Below are 19,742 nucleotides of genomic sequence, written 5' to 3' on the forward strand. Positions count from 1 at the left end.
CGGAATCCCGGGATGGAGTCCCGCATCGGGCTCCCAGCTCCACGGGGATTCTGCTTCTCTCTAACCTTCTCCTCGATCATGTTCTCTCTCACTGTGTCTCTCTCAAATAAATAAATAAAATCTTAAAAAAAAAATTAAAAAAAATGTAAATCATATTGACAATTCAAGAAACAAGATTTTTAAGTTTTCAGTAGTTGAGAGGAAAAACCCTTTTTGAAATTTTCTCAGAATATTTCAAAACTTCAATTACCTTTTTATGTATTTATGTATTACCTTATTATGTATTATCTTTATGTATTATTTTCTATGAAAAATCAAAAAGCATAAAACAGTATATATTGAGTCTTTGGTACCTTTTGAAGTTTGAACCATATGAACATAACAGTACTCTTCAAAATACTGTTGAACAGTTTTAACTTTTATTTATTTATTTTTAAAGATTTTATTTATTCATTTGACAGAGAGAGATCACAAGTAGACAGAGAGGCAGGCAGAGAGAGAGGTAGAGGGAAGCAGGCTCCCTGCTGAGCAAAGAGCCCGATGCGGGACTCGATCCCAGGACCCTGAGATCATGACCTGAGCTGAAGGCAGCAGCTTAACCCACTGAGCCACCCAGGCACCCGAACAGTTTTAACTTTTAGATAGATACATTTTATTATGCCCATTTTAGTGATGAGGATATTGCATTTAGAGAAGTCAAATAACTTGCCCAAAGTCACAAAGCTAACTTGAAAGTAACAATAGAGATCATCTAGTCCAATGGTTCACATATAATGGGGATCCTTTACAGAAATAATGATACCTGGGTCTAACCCCAATAAATCAATTAAATCATATTCTCTAAGGGGCAAGTTCCAGTTAAACTAGTAAGACTACAAAAGAGACAAAATATAGCTAACAGAAAAGGGGGGGGGAAAGAAGGCAGGGAAGAACAAAAAACAAGGTAAAGAGGACCAAATACCAGATGGGACAAGAATAGGTAAAATATACCATGCCAACACTAATCAAAAAGAAGTTGAAGTGACTATTCCAATGTCAAAGAGTAGATTTCAGAGAAAATATTAGCAGGCATAAAAATGGTCCTTTCATAGTGATGAAAGGGTCAGTAAATCAAAAGCACATAACAATCCAAAATATGTTAAGTCCCTAATAGAATTACGCCAATACTGGGGCGCCTGGGTGGCTCAGTGAGTTAAGTTGCTGCCTTCGGCTCAGATTATGATCCCAGGGTCCTGGGATCCAGCCCCGCATCGGGCTCTCTGCTCAGCAGGGAGCCTGCTTCCTCCTCTTTCTCTGCCTGCCTCTCTGCCTGTGATCTCTGTCAAATAAATAAATAAAATCTTAAAAAAAAAAAAAAAAAGAATTACGCCAATATCATAGAGAGGTGACATTACCAGAGAGTCTACAGATATAAAAAGGCTATTGAGAAAATATTACAAACAACTTTATGCCTACATCTATAGGCATATAGATCTATATTTCAGTCTGAGTAGTAACACCACCAGTATACTACATATACTATTTGTATGTTATGCCTCATATAAAAGCTCAAACAAAAATATATAAACAAAACAGAAACACAAAGGAAACATAGTTAACTCTTGTACCTGATCCTAATTCCTCTGTAGAGCCACTACTGCCATTCCCTTCAAAGTGTGAAACACATAGCTAGTTCTTTTTATTTCTAGAATTACAAATATAGAAAGGCCCAGTAGACTCTTTGCAGTAAGAGTTCCAAAAGGCTCCCTTAGCAAAATGCTCATACATTGAGGTTACAGCTCCACGTGAGTTCAATGATGTACTGAATGCCTGTATTTGGAGTTGACTTACTGAGAAGATGTAAACAAGTGACCCTTAAGGTATGAACCAAAAAAATTTAAGAATTTCGCTGAGTAACTTAAATACTTCTGATCAAAAAAACCCCAATTAACGGTTTACTAGGTTTCAAAAAATGCAACAATTTTGACTTCTCCTTTCTCTTAGCCTCTTATGTCCAAACTGTCAAAAGACCTTATTCCATTTCCTAATACTGACCATATTCTTTCCTATTTCCACTGCAATCTCCCTAGCATAAACGTTTATTACTTCTTGCTGGTTTTTTTTTGTTTGTTTGTTTTTAATATTGATTTGAGAGAGAGAATGAATGTGGGAAAGGGCAGAGGGAGAGAATCTTCAAGCAGAGTCCCTGCTGACCACAGAGCCCTATGCAGGGCTTGATCCCACCACCCATGCATGAGATCTTTGACCTAAGCAGAAACCAAGAGTCAGACACTTAATCGACTAAGTCACCCGGGTGCCCCTACTATCAAGTCTTCTTAATTCCAGTATTTTTCTCTTACCACACCTAAATTCTCTACTTTGTACATGTTTCCATGTTCCCACAACCAATGACTCAGATTTAAACCTAGGTCTATTTAATTCAAAAGCCAAGAACATCTCACTAACAATAAACATTCTTACTAATTCAGTGATGATATTATAATTTCCAGACTAAATTTTCCAACCAGCTATAGTGAAATGGGGAAAATGCAATCAAGTTAACTATCAAGACTTCTGATTTTATCAATTACATTGGTTGGCAGACTGGAGTATTCTTTGGGACCCACAGTTCCAATTCAGTTCAACAAGCATATATATCTTTAGCACCTACTATCTAACAGATACTACCCTAAGGAATGGGAAAAACTACTGACCCAGTACAGAGAAACCCTTGTTTGTTGCTCAGTTGTTACAGGCTAGTGACAATGCAAGGGAGTGAGGAGACAGAGCCCCAGTCAGTCTTGCTCAGTTTGGTATGCCTAGGTCTTAGCCAATGCCAAGCACATAGTAGGTACTCAGCTATTTGTTGAAGGGAAATTAACATTCCTTGAGCACTCAGTATGTTCAAAACATAGTTCTACACAATGTATCTTCTATCGTATCACTGGAATCCTAAGAACAAAAGAGGTAAGTTCCACTACACCTGTTTAATAAATGAGGCTGACGGCGCGGCTCCAGAGGATTTAGTCACCAAGATTTAAAGAGATTGATGCACATGACCTCAGGGTCCTGGGATGGAGCCCCACATTGGGCTCTCTGCTCAGCAGGGAGTCTGCTTCTCCCTCTCTCTGTCTGCCTCTCTGCCTACTTGTGATCGCTCTCTGTCAAATAAATAAATAACATTTAAAAATAAATAAAGAGATTGACCCAAAGCCTAGGCTCTCCCCACACTCCATCCTCCTTGATAAACCTTTTTATTTTATACTCATTGCCTCAGTTTGATTTTTGGAATGCCCTCTAGGTAGCCAATTTCAGTATGCATCTTAGGCTACTTTGCACTTTGGTTACTTCAGAATACTTTCTGAAACTGAGAATTAGTAATCTAAACTAATCTTCAAATGAAGATTTCCTTTAAAGTTTGGAGGAAAATACAAAAACTTGAGTTATAGCAGAAAAAGGATCGAATTACGAAGAAACCTATCTTCAGGGCTTTTGGAGAAATGACCTCTAGGAAATCAACAGGAATGAGAGCTCAGCGAGGTCAAGTGAGGAAGACTCACCTACATTTCCAAAAAACACAGCCTTACTTGGAAGCTGCAAGATTAAATATATCTTTCTTCGTTGGAATTCCCTGTGAACTGCGGGTGAGATCCTTTCAACAGAGTCACTATATTACAATTTATGAAATAAGCCAAGCCAAAATCTTTTACCACACACTACTGTCAGTCAGTCTTCAATACCTGCAATTCTAAAAATAGATTTCTGAACATTTTCAATACCAAAATATTAAAAACCGTATGACTTAGCACAGTACAGAGCAGCCTCAAATTCAGTTTGTAACTCTCAAGTTGATTAAGGAATATCACAAGGCTCCAAAAATAAAATTTACCTTAACTCACTTATGTGAAAAGCCAAGGAGAAAGGGAACTCGGAGGAGAGAACGTGGGAGCGGGTTGGAAAGGGGACGGTACCAACTCTGGCCACTCAAAGTCAGGCCCTCAAGTATGTGACACCGAGACTCTTAGGAGGGCAGAGTTAAGGTCTCCTAAATGACTCAAAAGGCAAGAGTCCCATAACTGAACTGCTTTAACTTCTGATTACGCACCTGAAATTGGCTGATAAAGAAAAAAAAAAAAATCATACCCACTGTACAGATGAGAAAAAAAGGCAAGAGCGTTTTCAGGTTACACAATCCGACGCCATGCACTCGGCGCTCTGTGAAACGCTCTAAATCGCTGGAGGTGGGCTCGGGGTAGGCTGGAATTTGGATTTCGTAAAAATCTGGGAAGGAGCAAGGCCTGTGAAGGAGGGCCACGAAGGACAAGCAGATTTCCCTGCTGGAGGCCCATTCCGGGACTGGCGGGTTTCTGCGCCCGCGTCCCACAGGCGTGTCTCCCACGCGTGAGCGCGGCATGATGAGGGCTGCACGCCCGGGGCCCGCTCCCAGGCGCAGTTCCTTCACCCCAGAGGTCACCCGACCCGGAAACAGTACCCCAGAGTGGCAGCCGGCTGAGGAAGGGAGCAACCGGGTGGAGGGGCGAAAAGGTGGGAGGGCGGGAAGTGCGGGGCGAAGAGGAGGGCTGACCAGGGAAAGGCAGAAGGCCCCCCCCCCCAAGGACCAGGTTGGGTTCGGGGGCAGTGGGGGAGGGAAGCCCCTCGCGGGCACGCGCGACTCGCACACACTCACCTGCCCCTCCCCCTCCCCGCCCGCCCGGCGGAGGCTCCGAGCTGCCGCGGGCCGCGCGCGCACACAAGGCGCGCGCACGCGCACTGCCGGTCGCTTCCTCGAGCTCGCGCTCCGCCCGTTCAGTCCTAGCCCCGCTCATTCAAAGCCGGGCGCGCGCTCCGTCGCAGCCGCCGTTGCCTCCGCGCAGCTGCCATGGCCGCCCCCTCCTCGGGAAACCCTCCCCCGACCCCTCCCACTTCGCGCTCCTGGAAGGCGGTTCTCGGTGGTCTCCGGGCCCTCACTTCCGCACCCCGCCCAGGTCCTGTCTGGCCCAATAGATGAGAGACCGCGGGTCCGGCGACTGGGCTAAGCCAATGAGCGCCGGGGGGCGGGGCGAGCAGCGGCCGGCGTGGCTGTGGCCGAGGCTGGGTCACGGGTAGGTGTTCTGTGAAGGTTGCTGGCTGTGCGGGGTGTTCTTTGGCAAACTGCTTGGGCTTCTTCCTTGTCGTCCTGCTTTCTGTGCAGAGTACCTCCGCCCCAACCATGCCCCTTTCCTTTCTTTCCACCTACAGACTGCCCGTACCCGGTGGAAGCAAGGGAAGGCCGTGTTTAGATTGCGGAAAATGAGGGCTCTGCGGCCGTCTCAGAACCATGTGGCTGTCGGTAGGCCAGAATCGTTCCCCCAATTTAGGAGTGCGAAACGTTGAGGGTCTTTTTTTTTTTTTTTTAATTTTTAAAACATTTTATTTATTTATTTGACAGAGAGAGATCACAAGTAGGCAGAGAGAGAGGGGGAAGCAGGCCCCCCGCCGTTGCTGGGCTTGATCCCAGGACCCTGAGATCATGACCTGATCCAAACGCAGAGGCTTAACCCCCTGAGCCACCCAGGTGTCCCTGAAACGTTGAGTTTAATTCAGGACTTTACCTCCTCCAAGTAGCGTTTGATTGACTTTCCTTCGAAGGTTAAGAATCAGAACTTAACCTCGACCCTGCATTTGTCCCTCCCGCCTCGCAGGCTGGTTGTTCTCCCAAACTTAAGATTTTGAAGTCTCTCTCTCTCTTTTTTTTCCTTCGTTTTATCCTGTATGCTATGAAAAGGCCAGAGTTCTTTGCGTGTGGGCGAGGGGCTCTCAGAAAACTGCGACAGTTGGTGCGGTCAGAGGCTGAAAGCAGTTCATGTTTTTCTGTTTCGTGACTACAACTATCTTTGTCCTGTCACCCTGACTGGCCTCCAGCTATCCACTTACTTTCTAGTATCCACCCACCCCTGCACTCCGATCTGTACCACACTTCTATTCATTGACCTGTTTATCTCCAAGAGGGGAAGAAAGGAAATGGTTAAGCTTTTCCTCTAGAATGATTCCGTGGAATCTTGGATACATTATTTCATCTGGAAAGCTCAGCTTCCTCATCAGTAAGAGGACCATAAAAACACCACTTCACAGGATGGCTAACCCTTTCAAAGCTTTTAGGGCAGAGGCTGGCACATAGCCAACACACCGGCTATTAATAGCTATTACCCCAGCTGCTGCTGCTCTACTACTGCTACTACTACAGCTACTGCTAGAAGTAGTAGTAGTAGTACAAGTACTAAGAGGACTTTACCACCACCACTACCACCACTGCACTATTGCATCACCATTCCCGGTTACGCCTCCCTAAATCCACTAAATCCTCTACAGCATTTTAAACACCTGTTCTAACCTTGAACTCTTTAAAACGCCTAAATTCTAAGCATTCAGCGTCTCTAAATTTTTTTGATTCCCCTAATCCATAATCCAAAATAGGCTACATCTTGACATAAACATTGTCAAAATGTTTTTTCTTAGATGCGTATCTTTGCTTCAAATTATTATATCCCTATGCTGCTGTTTCTTCTTTATTCTTCATTTTCTTTATTAAATTTGCCATGTCCAAATGAAATAAAACAAAAGGTATATATATTTTTCTAGAAGCAGCTAGTTAGTGAATACTTGTTTCCAATATAATAAAAGACAAAAATTGTCAAAGATTGCAAACTTAGTTTACTTTAAAAGTATCTGTGAAATAATCATTTAAAATCATCTTTAGTCACTGAGTAGTAATTCCATAATTGGGGATCATAGATACCAATAATGTGGGACGTTGCATGGGGACCACCTTTTGAGAGTGTGCAATTTGAAGTCCAGTCCTCTGCCCAAGGCTTGGGTGTGGTGGGGATGGGGCCCACCAAATGTCAAGTGGGAGGAGGATAAGGGATGGACTTGGTATACGAAAGATTTCTTTCTTTTTTTTTTTCTTTTTTAAGATTTTATTTATTTGACAGAGAGAGATCACAAGTAGGCAGAGAAGCAGGCAGAGAGTGAGGAGGAAGCAGGCTCCCTGCTGAGCCAAGAGCCCAATGCAGGACTCAATCCCAGGACCCTGAGATTGTGACCTGAGCGGAAGGCAGAGGCTTTAACCACTGAGCAACCCAGGCACCCTGAAAGAGCTTTCTGAATTGCCTGTACTCCGTGTGTTACAGTTAATTCTACCTGCTCTTTGTTCAGATTATTTTGCCTACTTTAAATTCTCTGATTTTCCTCTACCCAATCCCCAATCACCAGCTTGGTTTATTCACTTTTATCAGCTTCCAACTCACCATTTAATTTCCCAAGTCAAAGCCTTTATAAGCTTTGTTGCTCTGAGTTCTCCCAGTGGGTCTGGGCAGTGTTTTGTGAGCAGGCCTCCCATCTCTGCCCAGTAGTAGAGGCAGAGGGGGAGACCGTGCAAACACAGCCCAGTACTTCCCAATCTCCATAACCCAGTTCTCTGGCTTTTCACTAAAGGGATGGTTTTTTCCTCAAGCATAATTTTAGACCTGCTGTTTTGACTTGGACTGTAATGGCTTTTTGTTAATGAGCAGCTGTCCACGGTTGAATGCAGTTTATAAAGTCACATTCATTTCTTGAGCAAGCAAAACAAAGCCTTGGAGCTCACAGGGACAGTTTTGAATAGATATGTTTGAGAGCAAAGGATATTCTGATGATAATTTTAATGGATTGTTTTATTGATCTTTCTATTCTAGAGAATTGTGCTTCCTTTCAAAATCATACGTTTTAATATTCTGGAAAATCATAACATTTTAAAATCTCCATCATCACCATTTAACAGGGTCAGTTGCTTAATAGAGAAACAAGTCTGAAGCAGCTTTTTACATTTTTCTGTTAAAATAAAATTGACTCTCTCTGAAGCATTTAAATATTTTCTATTATAAATATTAGTACAGTGTATCTTTTTAATGATTTTTATTGCTAAACACAGGAAGATCCAAGGTTTAGGAACAATTTAGAGTTAACCAAGTTAACCTCTGGAAGAGGCCTAGCTAGGAATAGAGAAAAAATAATCCATGTCCTTTATCAGAAATGGCTTCAAATGAAAAGATATCATGAATTCTTCACTTCTGTGTTTCCGGAGTGAGGTGCAACCGTGTAATACCTCTTGGCCACATTGTTATTGGAGCTATGATATAGTTCAGCTGTATTATGACTTAAGTAGACTTGATCTGAGCAGATCTGGCAATGTAGGGCCATTTATTATTTCTAAGGGTAAATGTATTGAGATTCACACAAGTAACAGCTTGTCATACGTATAACATGATCTGTCTTGTACATGAATTGAAAACTTAAAAATGAAACAATGCTAAACCAACAAAGCCCAGTTCATTCAGCAATAACATGAACAATAGCTATAGCTTGAACACGTTTGAGCCTTGATTTTCTCATCTACAAAGTTAGATTAAAAATTCCTCTCTTATAGGATTATTTTACAAAGTGGCATAATGTATATGGAAATGTGTTGGAAACAAAGCAGGTCAATGGAAGTTTTATCATCTTCAAGTGCAGTAGAATGTTCTTTCTGCTCACAGCGGGGAATAGAGCTTCCAGGAAAACAGGAGAGAATTTTCTGTCACCAGCAACCAGAAATAGACACGTTTTGTTAGTTACACATAAAAAGGGGGAAAGAAGAGTTTTAAAGTTTTGCTCTGAGTACATCCCCTACCTCCTTTGTCTCTTTGATTTTAAAGGCAGAGGGTGAAAAAAATAGCTGTTACAAGGAAAGCACCCACAACCCTACCCTCTCCGTGCTTTCTCTCATTTCTTATGGGACATGTTGCTCATAATGGGGTCTGTTGCCAAGTTCTGTCCATTCTTTCTTTTCCATGTCCATTATTTTAGCACACTAGAATTCTCATAATGATCTCTTAACTTTTGTATTTTATTTTTTCCTTCCTCTGAATCAGCTTGGTACTTTGCTGTATGATTAATATAAGTATTTTTAAAGCTTCTTCACAGTAAATGTCCTGTTCAAAACAGAGATTTGCTGTTGTCCATTAATTCAAATTCACTTGGGTGATCATGTGTCTCGCTTTTAATCTCTTAATTTCAAACTGCTGTTCCTGAATCCCCCTGTGACCACCTCTGGCCCTTTAAAGTATCAGACATGCCAACAATTCTTGTTAGAAACTTTTGTCTGTATATACTGTATATTTCTTTACTTACCTCCTCACCATGAAATATATATTTCTTGGTGTGGTTTTTATCTGAAGTTAAATCCTTTACAAATGAGAATTAAATCCATTTTATAACCATACTTGATATTTTCAGTATAAAAAGCTTAACATATTTACTTTCTCTCTTCCTAGGGAGAACTTATATGCATAAAGGATCATCTGCCTGAATATATAAATTACTCTAAAGAAAAGCCAAAGGAAAATACTCTTGCCATGTAACCAGACACATTCATAAATATCCTGCCCAAAAAGAATCATTTTTTTCTGCTCACAGGCTCTGAGCCCATTACCATAGCAACCATAACTCATGTTGTCTAACTGGATGTGAATTTTATACACTTGTTATTTGAAAAGTTAAGGCAGTAAGTTAGGATAAAGTGTAATTTCTATAATATTTTGGAAGGACTTTTTTATCTCAGAAATCTGGTAGAGGAAAAGTTTTTCGTGCAGTTTATTCATTTGTTTTATGAAACCATTTCTTCCATGCTTACCACGGGCACAGTGTGTGTGAAGCATGTTAGAGAAGTCAAAGGCATATACAACCCTTAACCCAAAGGAACTTCTCTAATGAAATCAGCTTGTCATGGGTGAACAGAATTTCTGAAAGAGAGGTTTTTTAATAGGGAGTTTTCTAATTTTAGAATAATCTGATCATAACTCACATAGCGTAGTAGGACCTGTAAGTAAGATGCCAAGAGGGTTATAGATTGTCAGATTGTCCCCAGGTATTCAAGCATCTACTATAACCCCTATGGCTGGTCCTTTTCTTTTTAATCTTACACACTGTGTCTGTAGCTACTCTCCATAGAAATGTTTCTTTCATCAGAGGTTGAATACTTCTTGGCAGCTGGTGCCAGGCTGAAGAGGCTGAAAATGCACACTGACGAATGCAGAAGAAAGATGTGGCTCCCCATCTGCTTCGAATAGGTTTCCCAAATTGAATACATAACGGATTCAGATCAAGGTTGAAGCATTTCTGTTTTGGAGGATATAGGTAAAATAACATCAAAGATGCACATGGTATTTGACACTATTTTCTTACCCTAGTATTGTCCCCGTCCACCTCCCTGCATGGGAAGGATTAATTCCCTGTTCTCATGTTCTTTTCAAATTTTGCTTACCTCAAGCATCTTATGAAACAAGGAGATACGTCATTTAGTAACACTGCATGCCTGGGACCTACAGAATAAATTCTAGCCCCTCTGATGGCATGGCGCAGAAGACTGCTGTCTCTCCTGCCAGCCTGCCTCATGCCTCAGGTCACACTGGGGCTCCAGGAATATCAGACTGTGGCTGATTTTCCCATACTCCAAGCTTCATTTGTTCGCCAGTGTATCAGGGTCCACTAGTGCTAGATGTTTTGTTAGATGGCAGGAAGGGGGCGCCTGGGTGGTTCAGTTGGGTAAGCGTCTGCCTTTGGCTCAGGTCATGATCTCAGGGTCCTGGGATCAAGCCCTACATCAGGGCTCCCTGCTCAGCATGGAGCCTGCTTCTCCCTCTTCCACTGCTGCTCCCACTGCTTGTACTTTCTCTCACTGTCAAGTAAAATCTTTAAGGGAAAAAAAAAAGATGGCAGGAAGAAATGAAAAAGGGAATGCCTGTCTTCAAGAAACCCACTATCTACTGGTGTTCCAGCCTTAATTCCTGCCACCATACCTCCTGCCAGGACTCTCCTCCTTGGCTCATCTCATTCTTTATTCCTAAAACTCATCTCAGGCTTCATCTTTGGAAGCTGGCCATCATGGATCTTCTCAGAATGACGCCTCTTATCAGCCAAGGGCCCCTTGAGTACCCTCTGTGTATGGCCCACACATACCATATTGTATCAATGTGACCTTTTCCACCACTACTTCCCCAATTACCTTAGGAACTGTTAGAAGGTAGAGACAGCATCTTATGCCATGTAGTCTTCTCACTAGAATGCCTGGTATCTAGTAAATACTAAATGTTTCTTTGACTGAAGAAAATACCAAATATATAAACAAAGATATTTGGATTTGCTACCCAATAAATGTTTATAATTTTTCTTAAGCAAGATTAACAATAATGTGGGGGTGAATATACTAGGAAATGCCATACAGAAGAGAAAGGTCTGGGCTTTGTTGAATTTTTTCGGCCATTTCCAAGTGCTTCCTTAGTGTTACTTGCTGGAAGGAACCAGGTACTTTCTTGCTCTGGATATGACTACAATGCCTTTACTGAGAGTTCTTCCACAAATTTAAGCAGTCTCCTTTAGGATTTTCTGAGTAAAAAGTGCAATTTTTACAAAATGAGAACTTTGGAATTGTGACTTTTCTTGCATTCCCTTATTTATTTTCTTCCATTCCCTTAGTACTCTCCTGAAAATAGGTATTTCTTATGCTATAACATGGGGTTAAGCAAAGTCACACTCTTAGTGGAGGCAGTTTTGAATGGAAATGAGGGTAAGCAGAGAAAGTTTGGCCTTGTTCCAAAGGTTTTCCAGAGGCAACAACAAAAACTCTTCTTAGAAGAATGGCCAGGGTTTGGTAGGCTCAGAAATGCAGGGCAATCTAGAATTTCTGAGATTACTATGGATCTTAAAATCAGCAACTTAGTCTAGAAGAGATCTAAAACAGTCTCTTTCTCCAAAATCCTTGGAAATCAGAATGGCTTAGATCACTGGAAATTGGAGTTTCATGAATGGATAGAGGAAGTCAGATCCCCCAGTCCGTACACAATTTCAAAACGCTTCCAAAAAAAAAAAACAAAACAAAAAACGCTTCCAATCTGATCTAGGAGTGGGTAAGTCCAAACTAGACAAGCTCTTTAAGAAATATAAATAAAGGACTCTAAGATTTGTAGGTACAACAACTTGGAGGTGGCATATCAGCTTCCACATCAAAGACTTCTTAAATTTTTTTTTAATGAAATAAGAACATACAAATGTAAGGAATCAAAAGGAAATTTATATTTTGAAGAAATCTGATTTTTGTGATTAAAGCTAATTAGTACATTTTCTATATTACAAAAATATGTTTAGCTTATTTTCTTGAAAATGCTATAGACTTTGTCTTCTGCAACAAAATAGTTCATAAAAAGCAGCTCTATATCTTTAAAAGTTTTCAGCCTGTTCTCCAGGACAGCACTTCAGTTGTATCCTGAAAAATGAAAATAACACAAGTATCATTTTTAAGTGGTAGTAACATCCAGTGTGGTTTAAAATAGGTTTCATTCATTTAATGCTTCTAATATTTCATGGTATGGTTAATCAGGCAAAAGTACTATTTAAAAATTAGTATTTCAGAGTTTACCAGTGTACTTTTAGAATCAGTAATGCTCTCTTTTTGTAGAACTGGGGAGAGAGAATAGCGGTGCTTAAGCTTTGTATTTTTCACATTCAAGTTGTCATTTTATTTACTGGAACTTTGTGGCCATCTTACAAATAAAATATTGTTAATTCAAAATGCAAAGCTATAAAAATCCCAGCATTGCATTTCATTAATAGTTAGTATGGTGTGAATGCATTCCCCTTAGATTCCTATGTCGAGGCGCACCTGAGTGGCTCAGTCAGTTAAGGGTCTGCCTTTAGCTCAGCTCATGATCCCGGGGTCCTGGGATAGAGATCCCCATTGGGCTTCCTGCTTAGCGGGGGAGCCTGCATCTCCCTCTCCCACTCCTCCCTGCTTGTGTTTCCGTCTCTGGCTGTCTCTCTCTCTCTCTCTGTCAAATAAAATCTTAAAAAAAAAAAAAGAAAAATTCCTATGTTGAAAACCTAACACCCAGTGAGATGGTTTGGAGGTGGTGCCTTTGGGAGGTGTTTCTGCCCTGAGGGTGGAGTCCTCATGATGGGGTTAGTGCTCCTACAAAAGAGACACACACAGCTCCCTAGGCCTTCCACCCTGTGAGGACACAGTCTGTGACCTGGAAGTGGGCCCTCACCTGACGGTCATGGCCCCCTGATCTCAGACTTCCAGCCTTCAGAACTGAGGGAAATAAATTTCTGTTGCTGATGAGCCGCTCAGTTGGTGGTATTTTGTGACAGCGGCCCAAATGGTCTAGGACAATGGTATTTAAATCACCTTATGTTTGTTTTTTTCTTTTTAAATCACCTTATGTTTTAATTGAAGAATGATAGATTATTTAGGAGAAAAGGAGAAGATGTTGATTGACTTTTCTATCTGGGAAAAAAGCCCTAAAGAAAATGCCAGAAACAACAGCATTTACTAATGACTTGAAAATAGAATTTCCTGAACTTTATAAAATCCCAAAGTTGTCAGGAGTAAGCAGGCTGAAAGTCAGTGAATACAATTAGAAAACAATACATTTAACGGGGGAAATACAAAAAAGCACAAAGATATAGTACTTAACACTTCAGACTTTAATATTTCTGAAAAAATTTTAAGCAATGCCTGTCATGCTAGTATAAAATGGACAACTGGTTTTACTTTTATTAGAATTCTGAAAATAAGAAAACTTGCATTAAAATACAATAACTTGTGGGCTGGTCATTTATCTATGGTCCCTTAGCTCCAAACCCACTCTTCCATGTTCAGCTTCCAGTCCTGAGAGGCCAGGACTGAGTCTCCTCAAACCACGCTTTGCCCTCGACACCTGGCTCCTAATTAACTTCTGCCATTAAGAGGAAAGAAAGGATTATTCCTTTCTGTTCCATCACTGTTCTTGAAACCCCAACCTCTCCCGTTTGTTCTGTCACTCCCAGAACCAGCCTTAATGTGTCCCTTCATTCTGACCTCACCTATATTTAAATTGAAAATTTAGTCTTGGCTTTCATTCCTCAAAATTTTTCAGTATCCTTTTAAAGTGCTACCCCATCTCAAATTCCTCTTAGATCCTTCTTTTAATTTTGATTTTTTACTCAAATACAAGAATCTAACTAGGCGTCTTATAACTTAGGATATTTATCATCTTTTGAGTTTTGGAGATCTGTATTAGTTGTATGTAGATCAATACTGATTTTTTTTAAATTTTATTTTTAGGTGGGGTGAAATCCATAGAACATAAAATTTTAATCATTTTTCAAGTGGACAGCTCAGTAGTGCTAAGTATGTTCACACAGCTGTGCAACCAATACCCAGAACTGTTTTCAACTTCTTAAATCTTACCAGTATTTCTTATGTGATGCTTTCATTTCATTATTCTGTCAGAAACTCTCCCATCTTTCTCCCCATTAGATCAGCTACAAACTGATGAGTATCTGCCAATCAAAGCTTCTTACAGTTTGCCTATAATGCCCCTCATTTCCCCCTCAGTAGCAGGAAGGACTTACCTCCCTTTTGAGAGTTAAAATCAATTAAAGCATCTATAATAAATATGGCTTGTAGTCTTACTTTCTGAGTGCTCACAATTTAGTAAAGAAGATAGATTTGAATATGTCTAAGTTAAATAAAAGTACACCACAGAAAAGGCCATAACAATGGTAGAAACAAAGCACAACTGGGGAACAAGGGAAAGGAGCACTAAATGGAGTGGGAAGGAAGAAGGGAAACCTGATGGAGGATGGAGATTTTGAGCAGGGCCAGGCAGCAAGCACGGCACAAGTAGGTCTGATGAGTAAAGCAAAGCCCAGATGGAGGGAATATGTGGGATGGCAGGCATCTTCTCTAGGAATTATCTGGAACAGGAGGCAGTCTTCCAGACTGGTTTCAGGGACTCTGGGGTTGATTGTAATTGGCATGTAGTAAGGAGTCTTCAAGGATTTGACATGACATATTACTACATGAACCTGTAGGAAGGTAAGTATGACAACAATATGGAAGAAAGGCTGCAAGTGAGGAATTAAGAAGCAGGGAATTCAGGAGGCTACTGTAGGAGGTCAAGGAGTGAAAAAAAAGAGTTATAAGTGGAACAGCAAGACTTTAAAGAAGGAAGAGATACGTGACATTATGGATGGAGATAGATGCCCCAGAGCACCCTGAAGGAACGTGAAGCTTGAAGGGGAGAGAGAAGTCTAAGAAGTATCAGCCTAAGAGATAAGAAAGATGACACTGGCACTAACCAGGATTGGGCAGCAGGAAGGGAAACACCTTTGGAAGGAAGAGATGAGGAATTCCATGCTGAACACGGAGAGTCAAAGATGTTCTTTTTCACTCCCACTTTTTGCTTTGCTCCTATCATGTCCCTGTTGTGGAGCACCTTCCCTTCCATTTCACATTTTATTCCCCTTTTATAATCCTGTCTATAAAGTGCTGCTGCTGATGGGTGACACCAACTGTGATCCTAACCATTGTCACCCACTGGGACTTCTCCCTCCTTTGAAACTCCCATATAGTCACCATCTTTGTCTGCCTCTCAGTTCTGGTACTAGGACTTGGATTCCCTTTGTGGAACCACATCTCCACCATTCCAGGCACCTCCCTCCATGTGAGCCAGGCCAGGCTAATTAGAACACAGGTGGCCCAGTGATTGGCTTGAGAATGGACATGTGACCAAGCTAGGTCAATGATATTGCTTTGCGATTTTGCTGAAGGAGTTGAGAAAGAGTTTTGCTCTTTCTGCATCAGATGCTGGGCTTGTAGAATGTATGTGAAGACACAAGTGGTATCCTTGCCATAAGGTCTGGGAGGGGGGGTTGGTTAGTAAGAGTCTGCCTGTAAGTGAGTCTACCACCAAGGTGCATGGAGCCAAGAGATAGAGAGACACAAGTTTTTGATCATATCATGTGAGTCCTTAGGTCTAGCTATAGCAGAAATCACACTACAACTGGACTTCTCAGTTAAGTGAGAGTCACTTTACCATCTAAAACCAATTCGAGCTGAGCTTCTACCCCTTGTAACAGAAGAAGAGTCCAACATTACCTTCCCATTCCCTACATTCTCATGTGCCACTGTGTAATGTAAATGGCATTTCCTGTAGAGTCATCTTATCTTTACCATTGAAGTGATTCCTTTCTCAATGGCCAAGGCCATGCCCCAGTGGTACCATGCATGGTGGTCGTGCCCTCAGGTTCTACTCAGTAAACACTTACTGGATCTCAGTACGCATACATTACAGAAAAGATGAACTACGCTTACCTAGATCTATGTTTGAAATCAAAACTGTTGCCATAAATACTTCCAAGAGCACCAATCTTCCCAGCAGACAGATAATCACTGGAACCATTATCTGGGCAGCTGTGCCCACAGTTGATGCTCTGCCACTGTTGCTGCTGCCACTGGTGCCACCACCACCAGACCCAGACTGTGCTGCAAGGCTCAGAGTCCCGGATTCCGCCCGGACAACATCATCCAGTATAAATTCAATCTTGTAATTTTTTCCTAGGAAGAAAAACCATCAGAGAATATGACTTCCTTTTATGATTTGCTTTCACACAGTCCCTGTTGGGTTGTCATCAACTGGAAAATACCATGTAATTCCTCATGAAGTATTTTTGCAAATTGAGCCCAAAGAGATTAGTTTAAGTATAAATGTAAGTGGAAAAACAATCTCAGAGTTAGAGTTCCATTTGCCCATCCACTATGGGCAAGCAGAATCTGGGCTGAATTTTTTTCTCTATCATCAGTACTTGCTCCCTCGGGATGCCTTCTTAGTGGCCAGGACTAGAGAGACATTGCTTGAAGGGAGGAACAGTAGGGAAAGGGAATGAAGATGTTGAAGCTCTGCTCCATTCCTGGATACTTGACCTTGGAGCAGAGAAGGCTCAGCCTCAGTTGGGGGAGATGGGAATGGATACCGAACTTTTGATTTTGAAGTTTCAAAAGTTTCAAAGTTTCAAACTTTCAAAAGTTTTAACTCTTCACACAGAAGAGTTGAAAGAATAGTACAACAAACACCATATGCCCTCCACTTTGATTCAGCGATTTCACCACTTTCCACATTTCCTTTAAGTCAGATGCTATTTTTTTGTTGCACGATTGTGACCTTTTCTTTCTTCTTACTTCAGGTAGACAAGTTTGAGGAGACTTATTAGATATTTTTGAGTGTGAAATATAAAAACTCATCTGAATACTTTTTAATCCATAGGTTAAATCTTCCCACAGTTTTAAACATGAGATAACTAATATATTTTTCCTTGATATAATTTCTTCTAGGACTGTTTTCTCATCAATAGTGGTTACCACATAGGGTTTGCAATCCTTGTCACAACACTGAGGTTTTCATTCCTCTCTCTGTTAGCCTAAAAAAAAATCAATCTTTCTTTCTTTCTCATAGAATATAATTAGATCTTGACCACAATGTGCTTTCACAAACAATAGCAATACATTCTGTAAGTTTCACAATGGATGGTCATTATTCTACAGAATTTTCTGCCACCATTACAATTCATGACAATGGCATATTTAAGTATTTCCTTTTTTCGGTTGGAAAAAAACCTGAATTTTTGAAGCAGGTGTATTTTTTTCTTAATGATTTTCCTTTGTAAAGAATTTAGGTTGTTTTCTTTTTTTCTCCCGCAGTACTAGGAGGAAGTCCAAGGGAACCTTGTGGAGATGCCACTCCATGCAGGAGGACTGAAGAACATAGCTAAAATCCAGGATCAAAACTTTGGGGATATAACTTCAATCAAGCTAATCCAGCTGAAAACACAGACATCATTGAGCAGACAGAAGCCATCCCTGGCCAAATTCCTGGCCCATACTTTTGTGAGCAAGTGAAATGGTTGCTGTTTGAGTCATTAGATTTGGGGCTGGTTTGTTATGTACCAAAAGCACTGTAGATCATCTAGAATGCTAGGTAAACATGGCCCAAATGTGATTATGCAGTAGTAATACTATTTTTATCCAGGTTGCCAGAAGAGGCAGCCTCAGCTCTTTATTACTTTCTTCTTCTCCTACCCTTTTCTCACCTCATTCTCACAAATCCATTTTCTGTGTTAGAAACTACAGCCCATACCTCCTCTATCCGGTGGCCCTTGCTTTGCTTTTTATTGAGCTATAAGTAGAAGAGGGTGTGGGACCATACTGTTAGGCTCCAGTCTAATCTGCAAGGGGATTTCCCCCCTACAGTAATGGGGTGGGGGGAGGCTACCTACTAGAAAGAGTTACAAAAATGATGCTTTGTTAATTTTTTCTCATGTGCTTTGTTGTTTTAACAATTTTATAGTTGTTCAACTATAGCTGGCTAACTGATCTAAAGATAATGAAGCGATGACTATATTTAGTCTTCTTGACTATACCTAGCCAGGGAACTGAGACCCTACATTTGATGACAGTAAGAAAGTAAGACAATGGGCAAGCAAGCAAGCAAGAGATTAGAAGGAATGATGGTTCGCCATAGCAGGTCAGATAGATACTCTAAGGGAACTTTGAACTATGAAGGAAAATTGACTCTATAAAAGGAGGATGATGTTTTGTTATCATAATAATACACCAAAGCCTATACTATTGCCTCAGCACTCCAGTGATCTTGGTTATTTTGTAACATTGCTGTTTGGAAGTGGTAGTTTGAAGAACATGGTCTCCGGATTGGGTCTTTGCCATTGGATACCTTTTGGGTCCACCTGCAAGGAGAAGTGGGCAACTTTCTTCTCACCTAGAGTTCTTGTTAAGAGCCTCATTTCCTGGAAAGCCTCATTTAGGCTGACTCTTAACGAAAGTGGCACTGCCCTTAACCAGCAAGTGCATAGATCACTCTAAGTACTTGTCTAGGAACACAATGTTGGACTCATTGCCATTTGAGTCCCATAAAACACTAGCTTGAGATACTGCTGCCTAGCAGGAAGACCAAACTTGTGCAGTTTAGGGCACCATCAAAGCAAGAAAAAACAAAAAATAAGGAAAAAAATATTTAGGGGAATGATTTTAGCATTTGATAATTTGTTAATATGAAAAAAATCAAACTATTGTTGGAATTCCTTTTACTTCTTTTACTCTTCTTTTATTTTGACTTTTGTATGTATATATATGTGAGAGAATGGTGGTAAGAAGTGGGGAGAACCAATATAACTTTTCAGAAGTTAGGTCGAATAAAGGTCTTAAATGGGTTCAGATTAATGGTAACAGATTAATGGAAGCCTGTCTCAGGTACAAGCAGTGTATCCATTTTTCTTTTAGAAACTCTATAATCTATCACCGATAGGTACTCGTTACAACCTATCTATTTTGGGCTCAGTAGAAAGGCTTTTACCAATTGAAGTTAGGCCATCAACCTGTATGAAGACAATGTAAGAAACATCACAGTGGAAGTTATGACTATTTACTGTAGTGCTGAAGATGTCACTTCATTCAGATTCATTGGGTATATTTTATGAGAACTACAGGAGACATCTGTTTGGATCTCAGAGCAGGTTGGACGTCTCCACACAACTGCTTTGCTTACCTGATGGGCACTGATCATGATAATGCTTATGTTTCTCCTTTGCACTGTCTTTCAGAAAGACTAGAACCCACTTTTCAGTCCAACTCTGAACCCTTGCATGGGGCATTCGAGTTATGTGAGCCTATCTTAACTTCCCTTTTCTTTAATTTGAAAATCTATATATTAACTGTTTTCATTATAAATGTAATGCATATTTAGTGAAAATTTACAAAGGTATACAAATGAATGAAAAATATGAATCATGATGTAATTTTGATGCATAGCCTCAGATTATGTTTAATTTCCTTAATTTCTTGTTTTAATTCTATTTTGTTTTGCATCTTAAATATA

The 19,742-nt window shown here is 40.7% G+C and overlaps 1 protein-coding gene and 1 long non-coding RNA gene across 2 annotated transcripts in view; one reads left to right on the forward strand and one right to left on the reverse strand.

The window, feature by feature from the left end:
- Positions 1 to 5,049: 5,049 nt before the first annotated feature.
- On the forward strand, positions 5,050 to 19,687 carry LOC122904365. The gene is made up of 3 exons (XR_006384196.1): positions 5,050 to 5,081; positions 5,218 to 5,308; positions 17,552 to 19,687. It is a non-coding gene; the product is annotated as an uncharacterized LOC122904365 (long non-coding RNA).
- The window catches only part of PKHD1L1 (PKHD1 like 1), a 157,742-nt gene continuing 150,083 nt past the window's right edge, over positions 12,084 to 19,742 (reverse strand). Inside the window, exons 77-78 of the mRNA XM_044245081.1 lie at positions 16,169 to 16,411; positions 12,084 to 12,295 (exon numbers count right to left, since the gene is read on the reverse strand). Of these exons, the coding sequence (XP_044101016.1) occupies positions 12,285 to 12,295; positions 16,169 to 16,411 (254 nt within the window). The 3' untranslated portion in view covers positions 12,084 to 12,284. The remainder of the gene's footprint in view (positions 12,296 to 16,168; positions 16,412 to 19,742) is intronic.

This window comes from Neovison vison, chromosome 4, assembly GCF_020171115.1.
Source record: "Neovison vison isolate M4711 chromosome 4, ASM_NN_V1, whole genome shotgun sequence".
NCBI classification, from domain to species: Eukaryota; Metazoa; Chordata; class Mammalia; order Carnivora; family Mustelidae; genus Neogale; species Neogale vison.